The following is a 23,195-nucleotide window of genomic DNA, read 5'->3' as shown; positions in this document are numbered from 1 at the left end:
TGCACAAAACCAAACACCCCTGCCCAGCCCCTTCTCTAACGCCCTGTCCCTGCCCTGCCGCGTCTCAAAAGCCCTGCCCCCCACTCACTCCGTCCCCTCTCCCGCCGTCACTCGCTCTCCTCCACCCTCACTCACACTCACTGGGCTGGGGGTGCAGGCTCCAGGGTGGGGCCAGAAATGAAGGTTTCAGGGTGCAAGAGGGGGCTCTGGGCTGGAGCATGGAGTTGGGGTGCAGGAGGGGATTGAGGACTCCACTGGGGGTGCAGGCTCTGGGGTGGGGCCGGGGATGAGGGTTTTCAGGTCCAGGAGGGGGTCTGGGCTGGGGCCGAGGGGGTTCGGAGTGTGGGAGCAGGCTCAGGCTGGGTGTTGGAGTGAGGGAGGGCGTACACGCTCTGACTGGGAGTGTGGGCTCTGGAGTGGTTCCAGGAATAAGAGGTTTGGGGTGCAGGAGGGAGCTTAAGACTGGGGCAGGGAGTTGGGGTGTGGGAGGAGGTGCGGGGTGCAGGCTCTGGGATGGGGGCTCAGGGCTGGGGCAGGGGTGTGGGCTCTGGGAGGGTGTAAGGGTGTGGGAGGGGATGCAGGGCTGGGGCAAGGGTTGGTGTGCATGAGGGATCAGGACACAGGCTCCAGCCAGGCAGTGCTTACCTCAGGCAGTTCCCAGACAGCAGTGCAGTGGGGCTAAGGCTGGCTCCTTGACTGCCTTGGCTCCCCGCAGCTCCTGGAAGTGGCTGGCGTGTCCCTGTGGCTGCTAGGTGGAGAAGCCAGGCGCTCTGCGCACTGCCCCTGCCTGCAGGTGCCACCTTGGCCTGCATTCCATTTTCCTTAAACATATCCTGGCAGGCTAGGTGATGGGGGGAGGTTATGGGGGAGATATTTCCCCCCCTTCCAAAAAATCTTCAAGGGGCTGCCAAATTATTATCAGAAAGTCCAAAATATGTACATGCCATTTTAAGCAGCGGATCAGCAGGAGATTGGAGAGTCTACAAAACAGCAAAATACTGACACAGTAGCTACATTTTAATTTTTTTAAATCATATAATCCAATATTTTCCAGGAGTCTAACTAGCCCGTGGAATGTTGTTTGTTTTTTTAAATAGTAACATCCAAAAGCTGACAAACACCCACTTGCCTCCACCCCCACCCCAGTAATGGAACTCTAGAACCAGCCCTGTATTCTGGTAGAGAGGGGAAAGTTAGAATTTAGATCTCTGATGAGTGTAGGGATTTACAAATTTGTAAGGAAAGATCTCAAAGAGGGAATGAAATATCTCAGGTATGTGGAAGAAGGGGGAGGGATAAAATCTTCTACAGAAATTAAACTAAACAAGATTAAAACCATAAGTGTTTTCATGTTTTTGGACTGAATTTGCTTAAACAAATACTGCAGAATATTTAGGATGGGGGGAAAATCTCAAAAACTGGTAGAATTCCAATTCTCACAGTTCAGTCAACCCTATTGTCATATAGTCAGCATGCTATTATGCACAGTTTGTATGCCACAGTATGATGATTGTGTTAATTAAAATATCTTGTAATGACTATGCAGTTAAATTGCAATTAGCACCACACACAAACTTTATGGTAGTTTAATTCTGCTTCATGTAATACCATAAAATATCGAGTTATTTACAACTGATAAAAAAAATGAAGCATATCAAATCTTCACATTTACAGTGCTGTGGGAGGGATAATTAGGTATGCAGTTCTCCATCAACAATATTAGAAATTCTGTCTCTAATTTCACCTGTGCTATAATGGAAATGTATCACATTGCTTAATTTTCTCATGCTAGAACATTAGGATTATCATTAAAATTCTTAAACTTAAACTTTGTCCAAGTATGAACTGGTTTGGATTTAATTTAAAGAATCAAGAAAAAAAGAAGTGGAATTGCTTCTTTAAGAAGATGAGAACAAAACTACCATTGTCCCTTAAAAATAGGGGATGGGGTAAAACGGAATGGAATAAAATGAACAAGCAAGACCCATCTGGTGAGTCCTAATCAAATGGCAAAAGGAATTTCATTGACTGATGGAAATACTTGGTAAGCAAATATATTAGCTAAGTAAATAAAAATTAGAAGATTTCTTGTTGAAGATAGAGCTGCCATATACATAGATTCATGTCATATCTGCCTGTATATAGGATTATGGGAGGATGAGAACCATTGAAGCCTAGGGAAAGATGTCCTGGGATGGGAGCCAGCAGATAAACAGATCTGGTTTCACCTGCCTAATGTGGGGTTTCTTGCACTATACTGTGAAGCATCTGGCTGCTCTCAGAGATGGGATACCTAGGTAGGTGAACCATAGGTCTGATCTGCTATGGCAGGCTATTCCCTAAATTTCATTTCTACTGATTTGTGTTAAGATTGTGAATATTTTACAACCCTTAAAATTTACCAAGGCCCATCATGCTTACCCTAGGATGCAAGAAGTTACCATTCCTCCAATTTACATACAAGTGACAGTACAAGGTCATTTCAGGCAAAGCTGGTAAAAGAACCCAGGCAACTAATATGGCTGAACCAAATTGCATGCACTTTGTCATAGTGCGTTTCAGAAAAAAAGTGTCTAATCTATGTGCTTGGTAATATTATCTGTAACCACAGCCCCTAGACTACACCACTCTGCCAGAAATAGAATCCTGGTACTCAATATTCCACTTTTGGATCACAAATAGTCGTGTAACCCATAAAAAGTTCTGTCTTCCTCTTGGAATTTGTCCACAGAAGATAACAGCCTACTTCTATTAGTCCTGGTCTACACTACGAGTTTAGGTCGGATTTAGCAGCATTAGATCGTTTAGCCCTGCACCTGTCCACACTACAGAGCCATTTTTTCCGACTTTAAGGAAAAACCAGTTTCTGTATTCCTCCCCAATGAGTGGATTAGTGCTGAAATCAACCTCACTGGGTCGAATCTGGGGTAGTGTTGACACAATTTGACAGTATTGGCCTCCGGGAGCTATCCCAGAGTGCTCTATTGTGACCGCTCTGGACAGCACTCTCAACTCAGATGCACTAGCCAAGTAGACAGGAAAAGCCCCACAAACTTTTGAATTTCATTTCCTGTTTGGCCAGCGTGGTGAGCTGATCAGCACAGGTGACCATGCAGAGCTCTTCAGCACAGGTGGCCATGCAGAGCTCATCACAGAGGTGACCATGCAGTCCCAGAATCGCAAAAGAGCTCCAGCGTGAACTGAATGGGAGGTACTGGATCTGATTGTTGTATGGGGACACAAATCTGTGCCATCAGAACTCCATTCCAAAAGACAAAATGCCAAAATATTTGAAAAAAATCTCTAAGGACATGGAGGACAAAGGCTATAACAGGGACCAGCAGAAAGGCCATGTGAAACTTAAGGAGCTCAGGCAAGCCTACCAAAAAACCAAAGAGGCAAACGGCTGCTCCGGATCAGAGCCCAAGACATGCCGCTTCTATGATGAGCTGCATGCCATTCTAGGGGGTGCCCCTACAACTACCCCAGCCCTGTGCGTTGATTCTGTCAATGGACTCTCACGCAACAGGGATGCAGATTTTGTGGACAAGGAAGATGAAGAGGAGGAGGTTGAAGCACAGCAAGCAAGCATAGAAACCATTTTCCCCAACAGCCAGCAACTGTTTCTCACCCTGGATCTAGCACCCTCCCAACCCACCAAAAGCCGGCTCCCGGACCTAGAAGGCAGAGAAGGGATCTCTGGTGAGTGTACTTTCATAAATACAATACAAGGTTTAAAAGCAAGCGTGTTTAATGATTAATTTGCCCTGAAGACTTGGGATTCATTTGCGGCCAGTATAGCTACTGGAAAAGTCTGTTAACGTGTATGGGGATGGAGCGGAAATCCCCAGGGACATCTCAATGAAGCTCTCCTGGATGTACTCCCAAAGCTTTGCAAAAGGTTTCTGGGGAGGGCAGCCTTATTCTGTCTTCCATGGCAGGACACTTTACCACGGCAGTCCAGCAGCACGTAGTCTGGAATCATTGCATAAAAAAGCATGGCAGCATGGTTCCAGTATTTTCTGGCATTCAAGCAACATCTGTTCTTTATCTCTCTGTGTTATCCTCAAGAGAGTGATATCATTCATGGTCACCTGGTTGAAATAGGGGAATTTTATTAAGGGGACATTCAGAGGTGGCCATTCCTGCTGGGCTGTTTGCCTGTGGCTGAACAGAAATCATCCCCGCTGTTAGCCATATGGTCGGGGGAGGGGTGAAGTGATCATCCCAGAGAATTGGGGTGGAGGGAGAGTTAGCTGGGTTTGTGCCGCATGTTAAACAGAAAATCACAGCCCCTCCTTTTAAATGGCCAACCCATTTTAAATGGCCAACCCAACGGGTGCTTGGTATGTGAGGGTGCTACTGTTTGAAAACATTAGGAACGTTAAAGAAGCCAAAAGACTGTGGCTTACTATGGCTGCCTGCAAGCTGAATTCTGTTGCCCGCCAGCCTTGCGTGTGTGATCTCTCACACCATACCAGCAGGCCCTCAATATAAGAGGCAAAATGCGACCTTGTAAAGAAACCACACATGCTATGTAATGTTAACAACTTGGTTCACCATGAAAGAGTCTACCCATTGTTCTCTATAATGTTTCTTTTTAAAGACTAATCTCTCTTTTTTCCCCTCCTGCAGCTGCAAATGTTTCAACTCTCCCCCTATCATCTCCGTCCCAGAGGCTATCAAAAATTAGAAGCCGAAAAAAAACGCACTTGCGATGAAATGTTCTCTGAGCTCATGCAGGCATCCCATGCTGAAAGAGCCCAGCACAATGCGTTGAGGGAGACAATGTCAGAGTCCAGGAAAGCACAAAATGAACGCGAGGACAGGAGGGATGAGCGAGAGGACAGGAGGGACGAGCGAGAGGAGAGGTGGTGTCAGCGTGATGAGAGGAGGCAGGATTCAATGCTGAGGCTATTGGAGGATCAAACTGATATGCTCTGGCGTATGGTTGAGTGCAGGAAAGGCAGCAGGAGCACAGACCACCACTGCAGCCCCTGTGTAACCTACCGCCCTCCTCCCCAAGTTCCATAGCGTCCTCTCCCAGATACCCAAGAACGCGGGGGGGGGGGGTTCCAGTCACTCAACCACTCCACCCCAGAGGACTGTCCAGGAAACAGAAAGCTGGCATTCAATAAGTTTTGAAGTGCAGTGTGGTCTTGTCCTTCCATCCTCCCACACCCCACCTGGTGCTTCCCTCCTCCCCCCACCCCTCCCGGGCTACCTTGGCAGTTACCCCCCAATATGTGTGACGAATTAATAAAGCATACATGAATTTGAAACAACAATTACTTTCAGGTTTCAGAGTAGCAGCCATGTTAGTCTGTATTCGCAAAAAAGAAAAGGAGTACTTGTGGCACCTTAGAGACTAACAAGTTTATTTGAGCATAAGCTTTTGTGAGCTACAGCTCACTTCATCGGATGCAATTCTTTATTGCCTCTGCAAGCGGTGATCTAAGAGGGGAGGGGAGGGCGGTTGGCTTACAGGGAAGTAGAGAGAATCAAGGGGGCGGGTTTTCATCAAAAAACAAACAGAACTGTCACACTGTAGTCTGGCCAGTCATGAAACTGGTTTTCAAAGCTTCTCTGATGTGCAGCGCACCCTGCTGTGCTCTTCTAACTACTCTGGTGTCTGGCTGTGAGTAATCAGAGGCCAGGCGATTTGCCTTAACCTCCCATCCTGCCATAAACATCTCCCCCTTACTCTCACAGAGATTGTTATTACTGCTTGCTGTGTCCTCCACAAGGGGAATATTGGTTTCGCTGACGTGTAACCGAGTCAGTAAACTGCACCAGCATGCTTTTAAAAGTCCAAATGCACATTCTACCACCATTCTGCACTTGCTCAGCCTATAGTTGAACAGCTCCTGACTACTGTCCAGGGTGCATGTGTAAGGCTTCATGAGCCATGGCATTAAGGGCTAGGCTGGGTCCCCCAAGGATAACTATAGGCATTTCAACATCCCCAACGGTTATTTTCTGATCTGGAAAGTAAGTCCCTTGCTGCAGCCATTCCCACAGACCAGAGTTCCTAAAGATGTGAGTGTCATGTACCTTTCCCAGCCATCCAACGTTGATATTGGTGAAACATCCCTTGTGATCCACCAGTGCTCACAGCACGATTGAAAAGTACCCCTTTCAGTTTATATACTGGCTGCGTTGGTGGCCCGGTCCCAAGATAGGGATATGTGTTCCATCTATCGCCCCACCACAGTTAGGGAATCCCATTGCAGCAAAGCCATCCACTATGACCTGCACATTTTCCAGAGTTACTACCCTTGATAGCAGCAGCTCAGTGATCGCATTGGCTACTTGCATCACAGAAGCCCCCACAGTAGATTTGCCCACTCCAAATTGATTCCCGACTGACCAGTAGCTGTCTGGCATTGCAAGCTTCCAGGGTGCTATTGCCACTCGCTTGTGAACTGTGAGGGCTGCTCTCATCTTGGTATTCTGGCACTTCAGGGCAGGGGAAAGCAAGTCACAAAGTTCCATGGAAACGCCCTTACGCATACGAAAGTTTCACAGCCATTGGGAATCATCCCAGACCTGCAACACTATGCGGTCCCACCAGTCTGTCCTTGTTTCCTGGGTTCAGAATCGGTGTTCCATGGCATGAGCCTGCCCCATTGCCACCAGGATGGCCAAATAGCCGGGGCGTGTACTTTGAGAGAAGTCTGTGTCCATGTCCTCATCACTCTCCTCACCGCGCTGCCGTCGCCTCCGTGCCTGCTTTTGCAGGTTCTGGTTCTGCATATGCTGCATGATAATGTGTGTGGTGTTTAGAGCAGTCACAACTGCCGCAGTGATCTGAGCGGGCTCCATGCTTGCCTTGGTATGGCGTGAACAGGAGAGCAGAGTGGCAGCGGAAGTGGCAGGTGGATGATGATGCTGACAGCAATATAGCACCCGCACAGAAAAAGGTGCAAAACAATTGTTGCCCGTTGCTTTCATGGAGGGAGGGAGGGGTAGGCTGGCAGCAGACGGTGCTGCTGGTTGGGAGAGCTATCCCTCTGCCAATATTCCAGGCAGGACTGAATCTCCATTAGACAAAACTTAAAGAAGAGAATGACCTGAATCACTCCCATTAATATGCAGGCATCCCTGACAGACTTTATCGAGGTCCGCCAGGAGCACCCATGTCTGCCCAGGCGCCCCTGACCAAGGCCGGCCAGAGCACCCAGGAGACAACGAGGACAGCTACCAGTTGTACTGCGCTGTCTGCTGCCACAAGGCAATGAGCTGCTGCTGTATAGCAATGCAGTCCCAGGTCTGCCAGCACCCAAGAGACGTACTGTGACGGTGAGCTGAGCGGGCTCCACGGGCTCCATGCTTGCCGTGGTATGGCGTCTGCATGGGTAACACATGAAAAAAGTTGCAAAACGATTGTCTGCTGTTGCTTTCACAGAGGGAGGGAGGAAATGGGGGCCTGACGACATATACCCAGAACCACCCATGACAATGTTTTTTGCCCCATCAGGCATTGGGATCTCAACCCAGAATTCCAATAGGCAGCGGAGACTGCGGGAACTGTGGGATAGCTACCCACAGTGCAACGCTCCGGAAGTCGATGCTAGCCTCGGTACTGTGGACACACTTTGGCGACTTAATGGTTTTAAGTGGGGACACATACAATCGACTGTATAAAATCGCTTTCTAAAAATTTGACTTCTATAAATTTGACCTAATTTTGTAGTGTAGACATACCCTTAGTAATTACTCCTCTAGTTCCAGGAGAAGAAGGGCTGTGGATGTGAAACTGTTGGGTTTAAACCGTGCTTCAGCAGGGGAGCAATATTGAGATTCTATAGGCAACCTTTCTTCTAGCATTTCCTAACTTTTGCTTTGCAAGCATATTGGCTTGACTTTGCAAGCTTTTTGTTCTTTTTAACATAGTGTTTTGATATGGACTATATTTATCTGTTACCTTATTTTAAGTTGGCATTAATTGGGTGACTGGCTACCTTAGAACATTGCCAATAGTCTACAGAGTCTTTCAGCTGTAGGCCACTAGTTTGAAGAGAATCCAGCTCCATATAGGGATTAAAAGTTATTCAGTAGCCTTTAGATGAGATGAGATGAGTTTGGTGGGTCTCAGGTCCATCTCCAACATTACAAACTCACCACCATGCTTTGCTGTAAATGAAATAAAAAAAACCCAAATACTCATGAATTATTTGACTTTTCAGGTTGCTACAGTCTAAAAAAAAAGCAAGAAAGGGAACTGGGAAGGGCTGGATGAAATGTGTTTATTTCTTTAAAAGTTTATGGTGAACTGAGTTTTAATTTGTTTTCTAGCATTGCACACAAACTATATTTCCTATGAAACATCTATTTTACTTTCAGTATTCACAATTCTTTCCTGTAAAAATACAAACAAAAAAATCCCAACAATTATTTACAGGGCACAATGAACTTTATTCTTCATGGAGTTTCCCAGATGTATACATAATATTTTCATAATATGTACGGGTGAGAGAGAGAGAAGGATAACCAACATACACGTTCCTTCTATAACATCAATAGTGCAATCAGTTTTAGAGAGTAGAAGTATTACTGTACAGCATCTTTCCTCTATTGCCAACTAGTATAAGTTCCTGGCCATTTTTGATAACCTAACTGTTGAAAACAAATATTTCTGAAATCAAGATTTACTGCTCTTTTACACTTGCAATAATCTCCAACTGAGCTAATACTAGGGAGTGCAATACTTTCCAGTGTTTGGCTCTAGTTAACTAACTTTTCTCTCTTGAGTTAAGCCACAAGAGGGAGCACCAGCATTTAAATAGTACTTGCAAATACTGACCATGCTTTTACAGTTTGTGTGTTTAAAAAATATTCGACATTAAACTTCTCTTTACAAGCCCAACTCAGGGAGAAGGGGAAGGTGAGGGACAGAAACAGTGTAAAGAAGAAAGAGACTATGAAGGTGTATGGGTGTGTGAATGAGAGACTTTTTAACTTTTAAAACATTTTTAATAAAATCAGTATAGAAACAGTAAAAACAAGAATACAAATTCAAAAATGATGACCCACCCGAATAGTACAAAATGCATTTCCAATAGGCAACTGCTGAATAAATTGATCCAAATTGCTCATAATAGTAGAATATCTTAACATCAAATGAAGGCATAAAACCACTGTAACATCTAAAAAACCCAAAGAATATTGGAAACCCCAGTACCTAATAATTTACACCATCTATTTTTTAAAATGGCCATCTTTGCGTGACCCAGAATGAAGTTTGCAAGGCATAAGTATAGATGCACAAACAGATCTGTGTTAACAGTAACAATACAGAAGGAGAAAAATCAAAGGACAATAACCAAAAAATAGCCTGAATTAAAACAAACAACAGTTGTAACCTAAACAAGAAACAGATGAAAAACAGTGTCCTTTGTGTCACAAAAAGAACACAACACAAACACCTCCAGAATCAAATGATGCACAAACACATTCGTAGAGATAGCCCAATGAAGAATTCTCCACTGGAGATCGCCCATCCTTTTTGCAATCGGAGGCTTGTATACAGTTTACCAGGCTGGCTGGCTGACTGGAGTCCATTATCAGAAGCTGGCTTCCATACTGAATCAGGATAATCAACCAGTATTTGCAAATGACAATTCTTTACCACAAGCATGTACAATGACTTATGGCCTGAACAAGTAAAAGTAAAGAAGACCCACTGAAGGCAAGCAAGCTGCCAGGCTTGTCAACATCCCAAACCACAGCAGGAGCAACAGGCAAGAAAATAGAAATGGGTATAATCAAGAATGGCTCACTCAAGAAGACAACTGTCTAGCCTGACAATTTTGCCCCTAGGAAGGGCTGATTTTGCCCCTAGGAAGGGCTACCGAAAAGTAGCGATTCTGCTCAGAAAAATCAATGAGACCTTAACCTTCTTCCACAACGGGCAGATATAAAATATTCTGCCTCAGCCAATGATGGCCATCCCAGACAAATCCAAAGGAACCTTCTGAATTTTTTCTGTGAAGAGTGAAGGGGGCTGCAAACCAATATACCTATGTCACAAAATAGAAGCAACTAAATTATTAACAACTAGGGCTGTCAAGCAATTAAAAAATGTTATCGCGATTAATCACACCTTTAAACAATAACAGAATACCATTTGTTCAAATATTTTGGATGTTTTCTACATTTTCAATTATATTGATTTCAATTGCAACACAGAATACAAAGTATGAAGTGCTAACTTTATATTTATTTTTATTACAAATATTTTTACTGTAAAAACACAAACAAAATAGTATTTGTCAATTCACCTCATACAAGTACTGTAGTGCAATCTGTTTATCATGAAAGTTGAACTTAAAAATGTAGAATTATGTACAAAAATAACTATATTCAAAAATAAAACAATGTAAAACTTCTAGAGCCCTACAAGTCCACTTATCCTTCTTCTTTTGGCATTGCAAAGTGTTTACTTGCCAGAAACGCTAAACATTCAAATGCCCCTTCATGCTTTGGCCACCATTCCAGAGGACATGCATCCATGCTGATGACGAGTTCTACTTGATAACAATCCAAAGCAGAGTGGAACGATGCATTGTCATTTTCATCATCTGAGTCAGATGCCACCAGCAGAAAGTTGATTTTCTTTTTGATGGTTAGGGTTCTGTAGTTTTCACATCAGAGTGTTGCTCTTTTAAGACTTCTCAAGGTATGCCCAACACCTCACCTCTCTCAGATTTTGGAAGGCATTTCAGATTCTGAAATCTTGGGTCAGGTGCTGTAGCTCTCTTTAGAAATTTCACATTTGTACCTTCTTTGCATTTCATCAAATATGCAGTGAAAGTGTTCTTAAAATGAACAACATGTGCAGGGTCATCAGCCGAGATTGCTATAACATGAAATGTATGTCAGAATATGGGTAAAACAGAGCACGAGACAAATAATTCTCCGCCAAGGAGTTCAGTCACAAATTTAATTAATGCATTATTTTTTAAACAAGCATTATCAGCATGGAAGCATGTCCTCTGGAATGGTGGCCAAAGCATGAAGGGGCATAAGAATGTTTAGCATATCTGGCATGTAAATATCTTGTGGCCAGCATTGCAAAAGTACCACGCAAATGCCTGTTCTCACTTTCAGGTGAGATTGTAAATAAGAAGAGGGCAGCTTTATCTCCCATAAATGTAAACAAACTTGTTTCTCTTAGTGATTGACTAAACAAGAAGTAGGACTGAGTGGACTTGTACACTCTAAAGTTTTATAGTGTTTTGTTTTTGAGTGCAGTTATATAACAAAAAATGTACATTTGTAAGTTACACTTTCACAATAAAGAGATTGCACTACTTGTGCAGTACTAGTATGATGTGAATTGAAAAACACTATTTCTTTTGTTTATCATTTTTACAGTGCAAATATTCGTAATACAAAATAATAAAAAGTGAGCACTGTACACTTTGTAGTCTGTGTTTAATTGAAATCAATGTATTTGAAAATATAGAAACACATCCAAAAATATTTAATGCATTTCAATTTGTATTCTATTATTTAACAGTGTGATTAAAATGATTATTTTTTTTAGTTAATCAGGTGAGTTAATTGCAATTAATCGACAGCTAACACCCACCTTTAAAAGAGTCCTGGCAAATGCCACCTCCACCTTTGCAATCTCCACTCCAACTTTTCAATAACTCCTTCCCAATTCTGACCCAAAATATCCTCTGGTCCCAGCATAATTCCCAGTGCCTTAAAGACAGTTTGGCCCCAAAATAGCCCCCCAGGCAAAGTCAGGGAGATGGAGATCACCCAAGATCCCAGCAGAAGTGTGTTGCTCATCCCACAATTTATGCAATCTGAGAAGTCTGCTCAAAAGAGTGTTGACATTCAGTCAAAACCTGAACAACACAATCATGAGTAATAAATAGTCAGATAGTCAGCATATGTGGAGATTTTCACTAGAGTAAAAGCTGGAACAGGGAGAGAAAGGTCAGAAAGACACTTTCACAACATCCATAACAGAGGCTCAATAGAAAGAACATACAATAAACCAGACAGGAAACAACGCTGTCTGATTCCCTTACAGATTGGAAAGGGGGTGCTCAAAACAGCATTCACCTTAAGTAGACTAAAGATTCCATAATACAGTAACTGAATGTAGGAGACAAACATCGGTCCAAACCAAAAGCACAAAGAGTGCAAAACAAATCCATGATCTACACAATCAAAAGCCTTCTTTTGATCAAGGAAAATCAACCCAATGTGCAAACTAAACATTTTTGAAGCCAAAGTTACACCTGCAAAGGAAAAGATGATTGAAATTTTGTGAACGCAATGGTCTGATCAGAGTGCATGAGTAAATCAATCACAGTTTTCAGTCTGTTTGCCAACCTTAGAACCTATAGACCCTCCAACCTATAGTTGGAGTAAAGCAGGTACACACGTCTCCAATTCTTCACCTTCCCAATGTCTGCCTTCTTAGGCGACAGGGTAAGAACTGCTCAACAACAACTGAGTGTCAATATCTTCTCTCTGATGCTTTCCTGAAAAACCTGTAGCAAGGATCCAAACGGCCTTATAAAACTAAATAGGAAAACCATCAACAACAAATGCCTTTCCTTGAGCAAAGCCAGTTAGAGCAGAAGTCAATTTTGACTGTCAGGTCCTGTTCAAGTCTGTCCACATCCAACATTGAGATCCTAGGAAGACGCACAAGGAGCTGATGAGTCTCAAATGAACACAGGCTCTGGTACATACTGGTCTGAGAGAAAAAAAAAAACCACAGCAGAATTCCTAATCTCCACAAGATCTGAAAGCACTTGGCCTGACGACATCTTAAAACTGCCAATAATCTTCCATTCTGCATGTTTCTTTGCTAGGCCAAAAACTGTTTAGGCACATACATTTGAGAAAGGCCCTGAAATTGGGCTTTAACCACTGCACCCCAAACTTTGCTATCCAACAAGTCCCATAAGAGCTGTTTTTTATATTTCAAGAGCTCATACTACCCAGCATCATGACTTCCCTGAAAGGCTTTTTCAAGTTCTATAATCTCCAACTCTAACTCCTCCGTGCTCTGGTGAAGACCCACGGTTGTCTGCTGCATGTATTGCTAACAAAAACATTTAATATTAACTTTACACACCTACCACCATTGCCTCAAAGAGGGAAAAACATCCTTTGAGGCAACTAAGGCTCCCCCAAAATAACTGAAAGAGTCCAAAAAGTGAACATCTTGCAGAAGATGAGTGTTAAAATTCCAGTATGGGAGATAGTCTTGCACGGAAGGAAGAAACAACACAAATAAGACCAAACTTTGATCTGAAATCCCAGTAGGGACAATACAACTAGAAAGCAAAAGAAACAAATGATGAGTAAAATCATAAAAATGGTCCAAGCAGATCAGAGAGAAAGAAGTAGCACTAGCACTCAACCAGGTGTACTGTGGAGCATACGGGTGAAATATCATCACACATCAGTCAGTTCAGATGCCTGTAAAAGAGTTGTACATCGCTGAGCAGACAGTAGATGTAGTTACAAATGATTCCTATCCAATCTCTCATTAAGAGTACAATTAAAATCACCCTCCAAAATTAAATCACTAGTCAAACAATTTGTTCAAAGAGAATCCAAACTTTAAAAAAAAAAACACCAACTTCCCTACCAGTAGGAGAATAGACATTATTTTTTTTTAGAAGATGATAATGTTCAGAAGTAGCTCAAACTGCCAATAAACGGCCTGGAACAACTTCCTACACAACCACCAAATCAGGGTTCACCTTGTCCACATAAAAAATGCAAACACTGCACCTGCAGTGGATCCATGACTCCAAAAAAATCTCACTATCACAGGGCACCTGCTGCTATTCGCTAGGGTTTGGCTCCTTCTATGTGTTGCACCCTCCTCTGATGGTCTCTCCACACATTTCTGCAACTCCAGGTGCTCCTTCCAAGTCACTGGGGTCTTCCCCTTCCAGGCCATCAAATTTTTTCAGGGCAAACTGTCCCAGGCAATCCATGCTCCACTGCATGGTCTGTGCCACTTCCTTAGTGGCTGGTAGGAGAACCCTGGCCTACCCTTTATTCTGGGTTCCAAATCAGGGATCCTCACTTCAGCACCCAAGATCCACTCTATCACATGCCTTTCTGCTTTTCTCTGAGCCCTTCCTACCTTTCTGGCTCTGCCCCTCTGCCATGTACATTGGCCAAACTGGACAATCTCTACATAAAAGAATAAATGGACACAAATCAGACGTCAAGAATTATAACAGTCAAAAACCAGTTGGAGAACACTTCAATCTCTCTGGTCACTCGATTACAGACCTAAAAGTGGCAATTCTTCAACAAAAAAACTTAAAAAACAGACTCCAATGACAGGTTTCAGAGTAGCAGCCGTGTTAGTCTGTATTCGCAAATGCATCCGATGAAGTGAGCTATAGTTCACGAAAGCTTATGCTCAAATAAATGTGTTAGTCTCTAAGGTGCCACAAAGACTCCAAGGAGAGACTGCTGAATTGGAATTAATTTGCAAACTGGATACAATTAATTTAGGCTTGAATAAAGACTGGGAGTGGATGTGTCATTACACAAAGTAAATCTATTTCTCCTTGTTTATTTCCCCTCCTACTGTTCTTGTAAAGTGCTGGAAATGACCCACCTTGATTATCACTACAAAAGGTTCCCCCCCCACTCTTCTGCTGGTAGTAGCTCACCTTTCCAGATCACTTTTGTTACAGTCTGTAGCCCATTGTTTCATGTTCTCTGTGTATATAAAATCTCCCCACTATATTTTCCACTGTATGCACCCAGTGAAGTGAGCTGTAGCTCACAAAAGCTTATGCTCTAATAAATGTGTTAGTCTCTACGGTGCCACAAGTACTCTTTTTCTTTTTACGGATACAGACTAACACAGCTGCTACTCTGAAACCCCTCTCTAGGTTTGCCAATTACAGGGAGTACCCAGGGAGTAACCGTAGGATAATTGCTTCTATAGCCCCCAGCACACCTCCCTTCTCCCAGGCAGTGACTGCAGACTCCCTCCATGAAACCCCTGGCTGCTCTCAGCTACTGACCTTCATACAGGCACTTTCTGTTCCCATCCAGCTAAACCTCATCTAATTAATCCCTGCTCCTTGGTTCCTCCTCCAGGTGCAGCCTGGGGAGTTAACTGGCCCAGCTAGCTACCTTAACCCCTTCAGGCCTTGTGTAGGGCGGGTACCCCAACACACACCCCTGTCCAATCAGCAAGCCAATCTGTTTGGTTGCCTACATCTGTGTGTGTCTCTTGAAAAAATGAAACCTCCACCTTTTTCTGGGACAGTTACTAAAGAAGAGCCATTCATTTTTTAATGTACCTGCATGCATTTACATTCAGAGATCCACATACACAATTGTCCATCAGACCAATATTCATCAGAAAAAAAAAATAAAGAAAAAATCTCAAAAAACAAAAAAACACCAACTTCTCCTATATCTATTAACCCCCAACATTTCCACTGGTCAAAGACACATGTACTCCAGTCATCCATTTTTTCAACCTGTACTGCTTCTGTTTGTCAAACTCAGACACAGAGACACAACTCTTAGTACTGAGCAGACCACAAAAACAGGTTAAGGTCTGGAAACCAATCTGCCATCTCTACTCCGTGTTTCCCTTAGTCTCAACCAGAAACCTACTAATAGTATCCAGAGTATATCCCCGCTCAGGGAGTACAGGACCCAAAGAATCTGTGAGTTCATCATCCCTCACTCCAACTTCGAGATGGGATCCTCAGAGAGGCTGGAGGGCTTCTGGAAGCGATGGGGCAATACCTGAGAATTCTCCACATCCCAAACCAAAGAACCACCCTCAAAATTGTGCTTCCAACTGCACTGACCAAACTAGCCTGCTTTGCAGCACCCTGAGAAACTGTACACCTCTCCAGCTTCAATGGCCTTTTTTTGCTTTGGGGCTTTGCCAGCAAGCCAGAATCCTCTGCCAAGGCCACAGATTCCACAGCAAAAGGCTCAGCATCCATTTTGCAGTCAGGCTCAATAGTTGCAACCAGTAATGCCATCTCCCCTGTGTGGTAAAGGGAGCACAACTCCCAAGAATCGACATCTGGAGCTTGTTTAGACCCAGCCTCTGCTACAGCCACCCTACCCTGTGTTTTACTCTTAGAAACCCCCACATTCCCTGGGATGAGGTCACCATTCCCCCAGGCAGCCTGCCTCCTTTTAGGGCAGTGATTAACCAAATGTGTCAGACACCCATAATGAAAACAGGCCATGTCCTTAGTGGCAACAAACACAATGTAGTCACAAAAAGAAAAGGAGTGCTTATGGCACCTTAGAGACTAACAAATTTATTAGAGCATAAGCTTTCGTGAGCTACAGCTCACTTTATTCGAATGCATCCGATGAAGTGAGCTGTAGCTCACGAAAGCTTATGCTCTAATAAATTTGTTAGTCTCTAAGGTGCCACAAGTACTCCTTTTCTTTTTGCGAATACAGACTAACACGGCTGCTACTCTGAAACAATGTAGTCAGAATCCTCAGTCCTACACTTCAGGGAAACTTAAATTCAGAAGCATTGTTTAATATCACATGAACCTACTTATAAAAGGACAAGATATGCCGAAATTCTGGGGCTTTTCAGCATGTGGATTAGGGCTTCTCCTTGCAGGGGCTGGACCTCTAGAGGGACCATTCAAATGAAGTGTCCCATTAACACCTCTGCAGTTACAGATTGTTGCAATAAGCGATAAACCCAGTGTCTTTATTAAGGCCATGATTTTTAGTCATCTTTAGTCTAGCACAGTTATGAACTTAAACTCCTGGTTCGTCTTTTGAAAGTGTTGTGTAGGTTTCCTGTGAGCCTGGAGGCTTAAATTCACAACTTTAGTAGGCACTAAAATCATGGTCTTAATAAAGTCACTGAATTTATAGCTTATTATCCACTAACCCCACTCTTTCTCCCATGACTACAGGGGTGTTAACAGGCCCAGCAGAAGAATCTGTCCTATCTCGGGGCCTCTCCTTTTGCCCCTCCACCCCCACGAACATGATACAGTTCTGTGGTGACCTAGAATCCTATTTTCGACGTCTCCGACTCAAGGAATATTTCCAACACACCTCTGACCAACATATTAATCCACAGAGACCTTCCTACCAACACTACAAAAAGAAGGATTCTGGGTGGACTCCTCCTGAAGGTCGAAACAGCAGCCTGGACTTCTACATAGAGTGCTTCCGCAGAACATTCTACATAGATGTGCACGAGCTGAAATTGTGGAAAAGCAGCATCGCTTGCCCCATAACCTCAGCCATGCAGAACACAATGCCATCCACAGCCTCAGAAACAACTCTGACATCATAATCAAAAAGGCTGACAAAGGAGGTGCTGTCGTCATCATGAATAGGTCGGAGTACGAACAAGAGGCTACTAGACAGCTCTCCAACACCACTTTCTACAAGCCATTACCCTCTGATCCCACTGAGAGTTACCAAAAGAAACTACAGCATTTGCTCAAGAAACTCCCTGAAAAAGCACAAGAACAAATCCGCACAGACACACCCCTAGAACCCCGACCTGGGGTATTCTATCTGCTACCCAAGATCCATAAACCTGGAAATCCTGGACACCCCATCATCTCAGGCATTGGCACCCTGACAGCAGAATTGTCTGGCTATGTAGACTCCCTCCTCAGGCCCTACGTTACCAGCACTCCCAGCTATCTTCGAGACACCACTGACTTCCTGAGGAAACTACAGTCCATTGGTGATCTTCCTAAAAACACCATCCTAGCCACTATGGATGTAGAAGCCCTCTACACCAACATTCTACACAAAGATGGACTACAAGCCCTCAGGAACAGTATCCCCGATAATGTCACGGCTAACCTGGTGGCTGAATTTGTGACTTTGTCCTCACCCATAACTATTTCACATTTGGTGACAATGTATACCTTCAAATCAGCGGCACTGCGATGGGTACCCGCATGGCCCCACAGTATGCCAACATTTTTATGGCTGACTTAGAACAACGCTTCCTCAGCTCTCGTCCCCTAATGCCCCTACTCTACTTGCGCTACATTGATGACATCTTCATCATCTGGACCCATGGAAAAGAAGCCCTTGAGGAATTCCACCAGGATTTCAACAATTTCCATCCCACCATCAACCTCAGCCTGGACCAGTCCACACAAGAGATCCACTTCCTGGACACTACGGTGCTAATAAGCAATGGTCACATAAACACCACCCTATATCGGAAACCTACTGACCGCTATTCCTACCTACATGCCTCTAGCTTTCATCCAGATCATATCACTCGATCCATTGTCTACAGCCAAGCTCTACGATATAACTGCATTTGCTCCAACCCCTCAGACAGAGACAAACACCTACAAGATCTCTATCATGCATTCCTACAACTACAATACCTATCTGCTGAAGTGAAGAAACAGATTGACAGAGCCAGAAGAGTACCCAGAAGTCACCTACTACAGGACAGGCCGAACAAAGAAAACAACAGAACGCCACTAGCCATCACCTTCAGCCCCCAACTAAAACCTCTCCAACGCATCATCTAGGATCTACAACCTATCCTGAAGGACGACCCATCACTCTCACAGATCTTGGGAGACAGGCCAGTCCTTGCTTACAGACAGCCCCCCAATCTCAAGCAAATACTCACCAGCAACCACACACCACACAACAGAACCACTAACCCAGGAACCTATCCTTGCAACAAAGCCCGTTGCCAACTCTGTCCACATATCTATTCAGGGGATACCATCATAGGGCCTAATCACATCAGCCACACTATCAGAGGCTCGTTCACCTGCGCTTCTACCAATGTGATATATGCCATCATGTGCCAGCAATGCCCCTCTGCCATGTACATTGGCCAAACTGGACAGTCTCTACGTAAAAGAATGAATGGACACAAATCAGACGTCAAGAATTATAACATTCAAAAACCAGTTGGAGAACACTTCAATCTCTCTGATCACTCGATTACAGACCTAAGAGTGGCTATCCTTCAACAAAAAAGCTTCAAAAACAGACTCCAACGAGAGACTGCTGAATTGGAATTAATTTGCAAACTGGATACAATTAACTTAGGCTTGAATAGAGACTGGGAATGGATGAGTCATTACACAAAGTAAAACTATTTCCCCATGTTATTTCTCCCCCCCACCCCAGCCCCCACTGTTCCTCAGATATTCTTGTTAACTGCTGGAATTAGCCTACCTTGCTTGTCACCATGAAAGGTTTTCCTCCTTTCCCCCGCCGCTGCTGGTGATGGCTTACCTTAAGTGATCACTCTCCTTACAGTGTGTATGATAAACCCATTGTTTCATGTTCTCTGTTTGTCTGTATAAATCTCCCCTGTTTTTTCCTCCAAATGCATCCGATGAAGTGAGCTGTAGCTCACAAAAGCTTATGCTCTAATAAATTTGTTAGTCTCTAAGGTGCCACAAATACTCCTTTTCTTTTCACCTTGAATGGTTCCTTAGAATATGTACTAAGTACTTATGCTAAACTGTTTGATCTTGTACTTAGCTGAGGCAACATCTACACCATCTGTGTAGACACTACAGCTCAGGTCGGTATAAATTACGTTGCTCAAGGATGTGAATAAACCACCAACTCCTGCGAGAGACATAAGTTACACCGACCTAAGTGCCTGTGTAGACAGTGCTATATCAGTGAGAAGACTTCTCCTGCTGACATAGCTACTGCCGTTTGCAGGAGCTGGAGTAATTAAGTCAATGGGAGAGGTCTCTCCCATTGGCTTAGAGCATCTGCACTAACAGCTCTCCGGCTAACATAGCGCTGTCTACACCAGTGCTTAGGTAGGTATAACTTACGTCACTCACAGGTCTGGGTTATACTGAGGTGTAGATAAGGTCTGTGATACTCTAAGTACTTTTCTCAGACCTGAGGAAAAGCATTGTGTAGCACAAAGCTTGTCTCTCTCACCAACAGAAGGTGGTGAAATAAAAGATATTACCTCACCCACCTTGTCTCACACAATGGGAGAGTTATTTTTATATGGAAAATGATATACCACTTACCTTGATTTTTCCTAGTAATTTCTTTGTTCTGCACACTCGACTAGTTGTTTCCTTTTCTCCAGTATTTCCTTATATGAAGGAATAGTAAAAGTAGGTTCTAGAATTCTAGTAGGATATATTTTTACAGGATTTCATGTATGAATATTTTCTTTAGTTTTATAGTAATTTCCTAGATTTCATTTCCATAAGGCTCATGAGACCCAACTGTACTGCTTGATAAAGCTACTGTAACTGTGAACTGAAAACTTCTGTACACTAAAAGCACATATTCAACATCACAAGTTCACTATGAACAGTGATATTGCTATGATGTGGTCTCATATTTTGCTTCTCTTTTAATCACCTTTAATTTCCCTCATTGAATAAAATAAAATAAAATAGTCTATTAAATATCAATTACCTAACAAGGTTAATTTGTGTCTTCTGCTCTTTAATTAAAAAATCTTCAGTGTTTCTGATTCATTTTGTTACTTTCTATATTTCTGTCTGGTTGGGACACTTATTGATATGCTGAAACCTCAGCTACTCTCAGAGCAGAAAAATGGTTTCATGTTCTGAATCTTCTATTCCAAAATGGGGGAGGAGAGGATTTATGTTTTCATATAGCTTAAAAGTGAAGGGAAATCCTGATGTACTAAGACAAGTTTCCCTCCTGCCAGAATATAACACTGCCAATTCAAACTGTTCAAAGGCTGTTCCTGAGAAGCCTGCCAAATCTCCCACTCAGAGGCTGCTTCAATATATGCCAAGGGTTTCATTTATGTTTAGTGTATCATCAATGAGGTACTACTCTGAAAAGTAATTATATAAAAACTACCTTTTTTATTCCACAGATCCTTTCCTCATGTATATTTAGACAGTCATATCTTCTCACTCCAGTGGCTAACATACATTTCACTTCTGCCCTGTTAGCTCTGCACATTGAATACAGCTATGAGGGAGTGAGCTCATTGTATGTTTTCTTGTTCATCATCAATAGAATTGTTTATTAAATTCCAAATACAGAGCCAGTCAGGTACATGTGTGCAAACCTAGCGAAATGCAATGGAGTTGTATGGGTCAAACTGAAAACAGCAACATGGCTATAAAACTTTTATCACTGGTGTTACCCACTTAAAATGTATAATCTGAGGCTATGTCTACACTTCACTTTTGTCTGTAAAACTTTTGTCAGTCAGGGATGTGAAAAAAACCACATCTGGACCGACAAAAGTTTTACCAACACGAAAGCTTATGCTCTAATAAATTTGTTAGTCTCTAAGGTGCCACAAGTACTCCTTTTCTTTTTGTGAATACAGACTAACACGGCTGCTACTCTGAAACCTATCAGAGGCTTGTTCACCTGCGCATCTACCAATATGATATATGCCATCATGTGCCAGCAATGCCCCTCTGCCATGTACATTGGTCAAACTGGACAGTCTCTATGTAAAAGAATAAATGGACACAAATCAGACATCAAGAATTATAACATTCAAAAACCAGTCGGAGAACACTTCAATCTCTCCGGTCACTCGATTACAGACCTGAGAATGGCTATCCTTCAACAAAAAAGCTTCAAAAACAGACTCCAAGGAGAGACTGCTGAATTGGAATTAATTTGCAAACTGGATACAATTAATTTAGGCTTGAATAGAGACTGGGAATGGATGAGTCATTACACAAAGTAAAACTATTTCCCCATGTTATTTCTCCCCCCCCCACTGTTCCTCAGATGTTCTTGTTAACTGCTGGAAATGGCCTACCTTGCTTGTCACCATGAAAGGTTTTCCTCCCCCCCCCCCGCTGCTGGTGATGGCTCATCTTAAGTGATCACTCTCCTTACAGTGTGTATGATAAACCCATTGTTTCATGTTCTCTGTATGTGTATATAAATTTCCCCACTGTATTTTCCACCAAATGCATCCGAAATGCAAATGCTGTAGCTCACGAAAGCTTATGCTCAAATAAATTTGTTAGTCTCTAACGTGCCACAAGTACTCCTATACTTTGTACTATAGGCATTGTCTTGGATAGGGTTTATTCTCTGCTTTTCATTTAATTTCCCTCTCTTCAAAATACCATAATTAGTTGGGGGGTTTTCCTCACCTATTTCTGGGGTCAATTAATTGATCTGATCATAGGAGTTTCCAGTTGTTTTGGGAACCTTCTTGTGTGGGTGAGAGGATAACTAAGTTATCTGAATAAAGTAGGTCTAAAATAATAGAGCTGCATTTCTGGGTCTGGAGATTGCTGAAGTAGAGTGGGCAGCTCATTTAATACAGATGATAAAAAAGGCAAATCTGAGGCTGCACACCTGTTGCCTATTAACAGGCATCTCAGCGCATGCTGCATCTCTTTACTCTGTAAATGACTAATAAGTCCATGAATTTCACTGGACCATATTTTTTTCACAATTATCATAGAAACATAGAAATTTAGTGTTGGAAGGGACCTCAAGAAGTCATCTAGTCTAGCACCATGCTCTGAGGCAGGACTAAGTATATCTAGACTATCCCAACAGGCATTTGTCTAACCTGTTCCTAGAACACTTCAATGACCCTTCCAGCCTTCCTTGGAAACCTGAGTTTTAACTATTCTTATAGCTAGAAATTTTTTTCCTAATAACTAACCTAAATCTCCTTTGATCCAGATTAAACTTCTTGTCCTACTTTCAATGGGCATGGAAAACAACCCGGATTGGCGGGTAGTGATCGATCTAACGGGGATCGATTTATCGCATCTCGTCTATCTGTGAACGCACTCCCCGTCGACTCCGGAACTCCAGCTCATGAGAGGTGGAAGCAGAGTCGACGGGGGAATGGCAGCGGTCAACTGGCCAGGTAAGTCGACCTAAGATACGCTGACTTCAGCTACGCGATTTGCGTAGCTGAAGTTGTGTATCTTAGGTCAACCCCCAGCTCCCTTAGCGTAGACCAGGGCTAAGCATGCCCAGTTTTTTTTAAATCTTTCCTCATAGGTCAGATTTTCTAAACCTTGTATCATTTTTGTTGCTCTCCTCTGGACTCTCTCCAGTTTGACCACATCTTTCCCAAAGTGTCACACCCAGAACCAGACACAGTACTCCAGGGGAGGCATAGGTGTAGTTTGACTTCTATATTTGGGGAGCAGGACTGGCTCCAGTCAGGCCATGGGGCCACGTGTGTGGGGAGGGACAAATTCTGT

General features: G+C 43.2%; 1 protein-coding gene across 1 annotated transcript in view; it reads right to left on the bottom strand.

Annotated features, from left to right (window-relative positions):
• GPC5 (glypican 5) overlaps positions 1–23,195 on the bottom strand; it is a 580,092-nt gene that overhangs the window by 363,247 nt on the left and 193,650 nt on the right. The window contains 1 exon segment of the mRNA XM_038390981.2: positions 12,975–13,078. Within this exon segment, the coding sequence (XP_038246909.2) occupies positions 12,975–13,078 (104 nt within the window).

The sequence above is a fragment of the Dermochelys coriacea genome, chromosome 1, assembly GCF_009764565.3.
Source record: "Dermochelys coriacea isolate rDerCor1 chromosome 1, rDerCor1.pri.v4, whole genome shotgun sequence".
NCBI classification, from domain to species: Eukaryota; Metazoa; Chordata; order Testudines; family Dermochelyidae; genus Dermochelys; species Dermochelys coriacea.
Note: the sequence above shows the minus strand (reverse complement) of the source record. Positions and strands in the feature narration are given on the sequence as shown.